This window comes from Leptonychotes weddellii, chromosome X (genome assembly GCF_054177405.1).
Source record: "Leptonychotes weddellii isolate Sample4059 chromosome X, ASM5417740v2, whole genome shotgun sequence".
Classification (NCBI taxonomy): Eukaryota; Metazoa; Chordata; class Mammalia; order Carnivora; family Phocidae; genus Leptonychotes; species Leptonychotes weddellii.
In genome coordinates, this window is record NC_138385.1 from 31,274,198 (window position 1) to 31,283,228 (window position 9,031).

Sequence of the window (9,031 nt, forward strand, 5' to 3'; positions counted from 1 at the left end):
CTTCCAACCTGGATTATATAGACTTTGGCCTTGAAATCAGCAGAGATGATCTAGCAAATCTTAATTCTGATGGTTCTGTTTTTATCAGACTCTGGGAAACAGATTATTTCCCATCTGATGCCAAAGTAGCTCATGCATTATCTCCCCTACTAGCTAACTGACCTTACAGGTAAGGCAGAGTGGGCAGCTGGTAATGTGACATGATTAGATGCTGGTGTTCTTCATTTTTTGAGTAATACCAGAGAAATGAAATTTCTTTTCCAGCAGTCCTTTGGCTTGATTGAACATTGATTCTATCTGGCATGTTAGGGGTGGGGGAGGAGGGGATCCAGCAGGTAGCAAAAGAAGTATTACAGTTTCACTAAATCCAGGCACAAGATGGGAGATTTGTTTCCAACATGATGCTATCAGGCCAGCTTCATGAGGAAGTGCCAGTTGGAGAGGTTTGGCCTATGACCAGATGACATTGTGGGTATGAATGAGGTGGCTCCTGATAAGGGTCTGCCCATTAATTACAAATGGGGGGTTTAATTTCAGAAGCTTGTGATAAACTCCAGCAAGGGCGCCTGCCTAAGGCTGGTAACAATAAGGTTCAGAAAAATTCCAATTAGCAGATTATGTCCAGTGATGAGGTGAAAATGAATGTAGCTTTTGGGCCCCTTGAATACAATCACTTTGTAAAAGCTCCAGCCAGTCCTGAGAGTGGGGGAGGTGGAGTATTATCTATTCCTCTGTATCCTGTGGCAATGGAATTTAGGTGAAAATATAAAGAGGCTGACTTTAGCTCATTCTGTTCACTGTACTGCATTTTATGTGATGATTCCTGAGCCTAGCGACTCTGTTCTGTGCTCATTAATCCGAAAGGATCCTAGAATATAATGCTAGCTTTTCAACGGGGAGACCTAGGGCAGATCCAGGTGCAAACTCATTAGTGTCTGAATGCAAAGCCCCAGGGAGAGGCGGGCAAGGTAACTTCTTTAGCAGCCTTGCCCTAAATTAGCCACATTATTGCAAATTTTAAAGCTCAATCAAGTCAGTTTATGCAGCAGGTTTCTATAGAAATAGAGTTGTAGATAATGGGAACGAAATCTAATTTCTTGGTGTGTTGATTTCCTTCCCCTCCCCCCTTTTCCTTTTAAAAATCATAATTTTTAATGGGAAGCGCAAGATCATTCAGTATAATTTTGGAGTCCAAAGAGAAGACAAAACTTGATAAGAAAAGAATAAAATGGAATTTTCCACCTGACCTCAATCTCAACACAAAATGGCTGTTAAAGGATAATTTAAAAAAAGAAAGGTAAACCATGATTCTTATACACATTTAAAGTAAACACGTGTCAAAGAATTTATTTAATTTATTAATTACTGAGGGATCCAGGAGGCCAGGGGTCTGTAAGCTATGGCCTACAAGCCCAATTCTGCCTGTCACCCGTTTTCCTAAATGAAATGTTATGGTGCACAGCCACACCCATTCATTTCCATATTGCCCATGGCTGTTTTCCTGCCACAATGGCAGAGTTGTAGGGCTCACAAAGCCTAACCTATTTACCATCTGGCCTTTTATGGGAAATTTACTGACCCCTGATATAGGCCATCAGGAATGCTGAAAAAAAATTTACAAATAGATGCAAAGAAATTTACAAACAGATGTTTAAGGCAATGATCAATTGGATTTCACCAAACAAGAAATATTTGCATGACATTTACAGCCTTGTAAAATAGCTCAAAGACAGTGAAAGCCCAGATAATCCAGAAAATATACAAGACCTGGACTATTAAACCAGTTACATGACACTCAGATTAAGATCCAGGGAGAGGGCCCCTGGGTGGCTCAGTTGGTTAACCAACTGCCTGCAGCTCAGGTCATGATCCTGGAGTCCCAGGATCAAGTACCACATCAGGCTCGCTGCTCAGCAGGGAGTCTACTTCTCCCTCTGACCCTCCCTCCTCTTGTGCTCGCTCTCTCTCAAATAAATAATCTTAAAAAAATAAAAATAAATTTTAAAAAATAAATTTAAATGGTAGGGAATTTAAATTTAAAATAAATAAAATTTAAAAAAAATAAATTAAAAAAAAAAAGATCCAGGGAGAAATCTTGTTTGACAAATGAGGGCACAAGTGGGGAAGAAGCTGGGATTCAGAAACTAACAGAAAAAAAAGCACCCTAATGCAGGGCCCCTGTAATTGGAATTTGGAATGGAAGAGGCTGAGACTGGCTACTTGAACATCCTACCTCAAGCTTCAATTGCTCTGGAAATGGGCTGGGCCCAGTCTTTGGGGTAGATCAGCAGGCAGAGCTGCAGGGGAGCTGGGGCAGGCTGAGGCTGATCCTGTTTACTCCCTTGGTTTCAACTACTCTTATAGGCTGAAGACTCTCACACCTGTATTTTCAGCCTTGACCTTTCGTTCAAGATTCAGACCAGAGTTATACAATTTCCTGCTATTGTTCCAGTAGGTACTTTAAATTCAACATGTCCAAAATTGAATTTGTTTTAATGCCAAACCTGCTCTTCCTCCTGTATCAACTATCTCAATTAATGACACCACTATTCAACCAAGCATGCAACATCCTTGATTTCTGCTCCCTCCAGTACTACCTGACACATCCAGTGAATGTCTTAAATCTGCTCTGTCCTATCTCTAGTGTCTAGTTTAAGACCCCACCATCTCTTCACCTAATGAGATCTTTTAACTAGTCTCATCTTTCTGAAACTCAGTCCAGTGATAGGCTGGAGCTGGCTTACAATGGGCAGTGAGAGCTGGTTGTACACATCGCTTCCCAACTCTGGGTTCTATGATGTCATATTGGTAGCTTGAAATTGGCCACAATGGGAATACACCACAGAAATTGGCAAACACTACAAATCAAGATTTTTTTTTTTTATGGAGAGCTTCTTATTAAACATTTACCAGCACATTTAACTGCCCCAGTCTTGGGCCAAACTGATCTTTGTAAAACACTTGTTCAACTATGCCACTCTCCTTGATTAAAACTCTTCAGTTAGGGGCCCCTGGGTGTCTCAGTCGGTTAAGCATCCAACTCTTGGTTTCAGCTCAGGTCATGATCTCAGGGTTGTGAGATCGAGCCCCGTGTCAGGCTCCTAGCTGGGCATGGAGCCTGCTTAAGATTCTCTCTCTCTCTCTCTCCATTTGCCCCCTCTCCCCCTCCCTAAAAAAAAAACAAAAAAACAACTCTTCAGTAGCTCCCCATGGCCAACAGGTAACATTAAATTCCTTAACATAACATATGAGGCTTTTCATCATCTTGCCTCTGCCTAAATGTTCAGCTTCCTCTCCTACCCCTCCTTCATCTCATAAGTTATATGCTAGCTCAAAGGTCATAAACTGGTTCACTCAAGCCTAAATTGCCTCATATATGTATCTTGTTGGGACCGCACACTATCTTTAGCTTTTTTAGCCAACATTTAAAACTTTAAGAAATTCTACCCTGAAAGGGATTAAGAGGTACAAACTTTCGGTTAGAAAACAAAGCATGGGAATGTAATGAACAGTACAGGGAATACAGTCCATAATATCGTAATAACTTTCAATGGTGACAGATGGTAACTCTATTTATCATGGGGATAATTTTTATCATGTTTCAAAATATCAAATCCCTACGATGTACACCAGAAACTAATAGGTTATTGTCTGCCCATTATACTTCAAGTTAAAAAGAGGACGCTATTTGACAACAAAATAAGAAATTCTACAACAAAATCCATTATTTCTGACTTCTCTTAAGCACAACATTGGGCCCTTGTGCATGCTTATAACAACAATTTTATAACAACAAGGAGTGCAGCAGCAAATACCCCCTTTGAGAGAGCATGTGCTCTACAGTTCACTAGTTCCTATCATCCACTCATCCAGATTATGCATATGTACCCGCATGGAACCTTCATTTCTGTTACCTACTGTTATAGACCATATCACAAAGTCCTGAGTATTATCAGAAATCTCTCACCCTCATTATAGAATCTATCTTTACCATGGCTGTCCTGATGATAGCTCATGGTCCCTTCCCTAGAAAGGGAAAGGCAGCAGGATGAAAAAAGAAGCAGCAGAGAAGGGAAGAGGAGTATAAGTCTGTGGTCTTTGTGTCAGAGTCTCCACTTTAAAACACCAAAATTGCAAAAATGGCAGGCAGGGACTGTCCTAGGTTGGGGGACCTCAGGATATTCCCTATAAAGCCCATTTGCTAACCCTCCTTAGTCTTGGAATGTCTACTACCTTCTCAGATGGACATGAGAAGGAAAGACCCAAGGAAATTATCTCTCATTGGCTCAGATTATGGGAGCCAGCCAGGTTTGTAAATGACTCAATTTCTTAATTTGAGAATAGAAAACTTTTTTTTTTCTTTTTGCCCAGTGCCTGTTGTGTGTCTAGCGTTGTACTAGATGCTAGAGGGAAAACAAAAGCAGTCTAAGACAGCTCTGTCTTAGACTCACAACCTTACTGATGAAGCAAGAAATGCATATGTGAAGTAATTAAAGAAAAATATAAGGGGGCAGCATTAGAAAAGTAAGATCTTGGATATAACCTAGTGCCCACAACATCTGGGTGGTCAGTAAGGGGTAGGATCAAGTTAAGAGGAGGAGCTATTGAAGAAGCCAGGCCTCACAATGGCCCTTCACTGGCAGAGAAATGGGGAGATCCCCCCACACACGGGGGATCCCACAAGACTATATACCCAGAGAGCAATGAGTGAGATGAGTGTGGCAACCTGTGAATAGTAAGGTTGACTGGAGAGTGGGAAGACATGGTTGGTCATTGTACACCAGTTTTCTTTTAAAAAGATTTCCTCTCTTGTGTCACATACTCAGAAAGTCAAATAGAGAATCAGAGGCTCCTTGTTGAGCACCACATTAAAGACAATGGAATCAGATGGCTCCAGAAAACATTTCACTTTCTTTTTTTTTTTTTTTTTTAAAGATTTTATTTATATATTTGACAGAGAGATAGTACAAGTAGGCAGAGAGGCAGGCAGAGGGAGAGGAGAAGCAGACTTCCCGCTGAGCAGGGAGCCCGACGTGGGGCTTGATCCCAGGACCCCGGGATCATGACCTGAGCCGAAGGCAGCCGCTTAACCGACTGAGCCACCCAGGCGCCCGAAAACATTTCACTTTCTAAGCATAGACAGCACCCTTTCAATGACACAAGTGGGGCTAAGCAATAGTCACATGTACCATTGTCTGTCTTGGACAGGCTTGTCAGCACTGGCATAGAGGGACAGAAAGAAGAAAGAGAAAGAAGAGTAAGAAAAGTAGAAAGAGCTAGGAAGTGGGGGGAGAGAGAGAACAGGAAGAGCACCATGGTAGGGAGGATGCATTCCCCCAATCTAACCCAGGGAATCATGTGCTACAGGCTATCCTCCCTCCACCCGCCACCTCCTGCCTCTGGGTCATAGCAGAGATTGAGAAATGCTTCTGTCCACTGGGAAGAGGCAGATTTCCAGATCTGAGCTCCTTTCTTCTGAGCAGACTGTGACATATTGCTCACTTACCATCTCCCCCAACTCAAGGCTTTATGTTGGTTGTTGTGTTTATGTATATTACTGGGCCCACTCAGACCTACTTCTTCCTTAGCCTGGAGGCTTATGTTAATTTCTGAGATTATTCTTTCCTGTGTCCAATTTACTTTATGAGCCAGTTGCTCACTTCCTGCTGTCTTGCTTGTAGCTGCTTCCTCTAAATGTTTAACAATGCCGTCTCGCCGCTCCATCCAAGTAATTGATGACCAATGTGCATCCAGTTCTCAACTATTCAGAGGCTGAAGCTACCACTCCATGAAAGAAACAGATTTCTTGCAAACTCCTCCCCCTCCTTCTCCTCCAACCCTCTCCCACTTCCTGTTTTCTGATCTCTTTCCTGTTTGTGAATCCTTCATCCAAGGTGAGAAGGAGGCAAAGATGATGAAAAACTGTAACACATCCTTTTGTCTGTTCATCAGGAACTGCAATGTTCTAAAAAACGTTTTTTAAGAGTAAAGAGAAACTATTAAGTAAAACATATTTGTCTATTCCGTGAGAATCTCAATTATCCATGTTTTGTTCTCCCCAATTCAAATGAGTATTTGGAAGTGTTTTCTTCGAAGTGTATTAAGATCATTTCACAATTTCCTGGAATCCTATCCATGTTTTCAGTACTCAGCTCCACCCCTCCATGAAGCCTCCTCTGACTATTCCAGTCCTCCTTATTCCTTAGCTCTAGATCCTACCACACTGAGACTCTTCTCTGGGTATAGAGCTGCCTCCATTTCCCTATTACACTGAGAATACACTGGGTCCCAAAACACACATTTTAAAGTCAAAAGATTTTTTTATTCATTGATCAGGTTCTGCAAACTCACCTAAAAATGCTCCTGAATGCCCAAAGAACCCCAGACCTTCCTCCAATAGCTGCTAGTTACACCAAGCATTACATCATAGACAGAATGATGTTATCAAAGGTTCCTTTTGCTATTGTTAACACTTCATCCAAGCCAAGAGGTCTTCATTTACAGAGCACTTCTTTCTGACAATAATAGATTCTCTCTACCTTGCTGGGACCTGCAAGAAGTTGGAGGAACACTATCTGGCCTTGGTCTTTGGTCCCCTAATGTCCTATATACATACAAAGTCAATGGAACCACTTAAGATTGTCTTTTCTTCAGCATCTGGGGCTTGATTTAGTGGTATGGTCTTTAAAATTACTGGTTGTCTTTAGCCTTTCAAACAAATATTCCTGCAGTCTCTACTCATTTGGAACTGAACACGTGCTACTATGTACTCCTACTTACCAATTTTATGTAGGTCTGATCTACCCAACTAAGCTCCAGAAGGTTAGGGAAAATGCCCCTTACTTCTCTAGAACCCCCATCATGCCTCAGACAGAATTGGGCATACTGTGGTTGCATAATTTTCAGAACCAAGCTCTAGCTTCCTACTGCCTGGGTTTGAATCTTGGCTCAGTTACTAAAAACTATGTAACTTTGGGTATGTTCTTTAACTTCTGTGTGCCTCAGCTTCTTCATTTGGGGAGAATATTTACCTCACAAGGTCATGGGGATTAAATGAGTAAATACACGTAAAGTGCTGTGTGCCTGGCATATGGCCAGTATTCCACAAATAGCTATGGTAATAAGGGGAATTGACAAGAGAACAGTGACTCCAATTCCCAAATCACTAACATTGGATGGGCCCTATGCTCCCTCTCTCTCCCAGCCTTAATCATGCCCTTTATGATTTTATTTTATTATACCTAGGTCCCCACCCTCATGATGGATACCCAGTTCTCTGAGTTCACACCAGACATCACTCCCATCATGCTGGCCGCCCACACCAACAACTACGAGATCATCAAATTGCTTGTCCAAAAACGAGTCACTATCCCACGGCCCCACCAGATCCGCTGCAACTGCGTGGAGTGTGTGTCCAGTTCAGAGGTGGACAGCCTGCGCCACTCCCGCTCCCGGCTGAACATCTATAAAGCTCTAGCAAGCCCCTCGCTCATTGCCTTGTCAAGCGAGGACCCCATCCTAACTGCCTTCCGTCTGGGCTGGGAGCTCAAGGAGCTCAGCAAGGTGGAGAATGAGTTCAAGGCCGAGTATGAGGAGCTCTCCCAGCAATGCAAGCTCTTTGCCAAAGACCTGTTGGACCAAGCTCGGAGCTCCCGGGAATTGGAAATCATCCTCAACCATCGAGATGACCACAGTGAAGAGCTTGACCCTCAGAAGTACCATGACCTGGCCAAGCTGAAGGTGGCAATCAAATACCACCAGAAAGAGGTAAGCTGAGCTTTTCTCTGCTTTCAGGAAAGCTTAAGCCATCCACAGTCCAGTGCAGCAGAATGAGAGTCGACATTTTTTCTACCATTTAGTCCTCTCACAATTGAATGGTTCAACAGGCCTCAAAAAAAGTGAGGCTCATTTTCCAAGGTACATACAGCCTCCACATATTTTCTTTATAGACAGAGAAGTAGGGAAAAATACTGACCATCTGATTTGTTGATGGGAAAGTACTCATTCTTTCAAAACATGCTTATTCAGCACTGTTCTAGGTGTTTGGAATACAAAAAACAGGCATTGACGCTGCCTTCATGAAGCTTACAACCTAGCTGTGGACGTTACGTAAATGATCACATTAGTGAATATGTAATTACAAGCAACGTAAGTGATCTGAAGAACTTCTATGAGAACACATAACAAATGACCCCACCCTACATACTGGGGCCATGGTGGTCAGTAATCATGGAGGGCTCACGGTGTGGATGCTTTTGGAAATGAATTATTATTGTTTTTTAATTTATTTTTTATTAACATAATGTATTATTTGTTTCAGGGGTACAGGTCTGTGATTCTTCAGTCTTACACAATGAATTTGTTACTAGCATCTTTGATTAAAGGAATCTAAAACACTAAGGTCATGTTTCATAACTGTGGCTCCCTAGTCCACTTTACATGAATACTTATGTTAAACTCAAAAATCCCTCTTGAGATGCTTTCAGCATTTTACTAAGGTTTTTAAAATGAAATTGTGACAAGGGGTAGAGAATTCAGTGGTTTTCCTTACCTTGCTAAAATGCAGTTCCATCCTTCAGAGGTATAATGGAGATCACCTCCAAAGATTCTTTATTACCCTGAAGAGATGTGACATGTAAGACTGATGGATAGTTGTATCTGTCAATACAAATAACTCCCAAATAACTAAAGGAACTAGAGGTTATTTTTTCTTTTTTTATGTTTTTGTTGTTTGGTTGGTTGGCTGACTGGCTTGCGAGCTAAGGGTTATATAGGCAGATGAAAAACAAGTTTTAAATATGGACTGGAGGAATAGGGTCCTTGATAAAATAAGTATATACCCAATACAATGGCTCAATACCTCTAGTCTATTGAAATAAGTCTATCAACAGCAATGTCCACAATAGCCAAACTGTGGAAAGAGCCAAGATGTCCATCGACAGATGAATGGATAAAGAAGATGTGGTATATATATACAATGGAATATTATGCAGCCATCAAAAGGAATGAGATCTTGCCATTTGCAACGACG

General features: G+C 41.7%; 1 protein-coding gene across 1 annotated transcript in view; it reads left to right on the top strand.

Annotated features, from left to right (window-relative positions):
- TRPC5 (transient receptor potential cation channel subfamily C member 5) overlaps window positions 1–9,031 on the top strand; it is a 128,883-nt gene that overhangs the window by 27,341 nt on the left and 92,511 nt on the right. Inside the window, exon 2 of the mRNA XM_081808387.1 lies at window positions 7,246–7,767. Coding sequence (XP_081664513.1) covers window positions 7,246–7,767 — 522 coding nt within the window. The remainder of the gene's footprint in view (window positions 1–7,245; window positions 7,768–9,031) is intronic.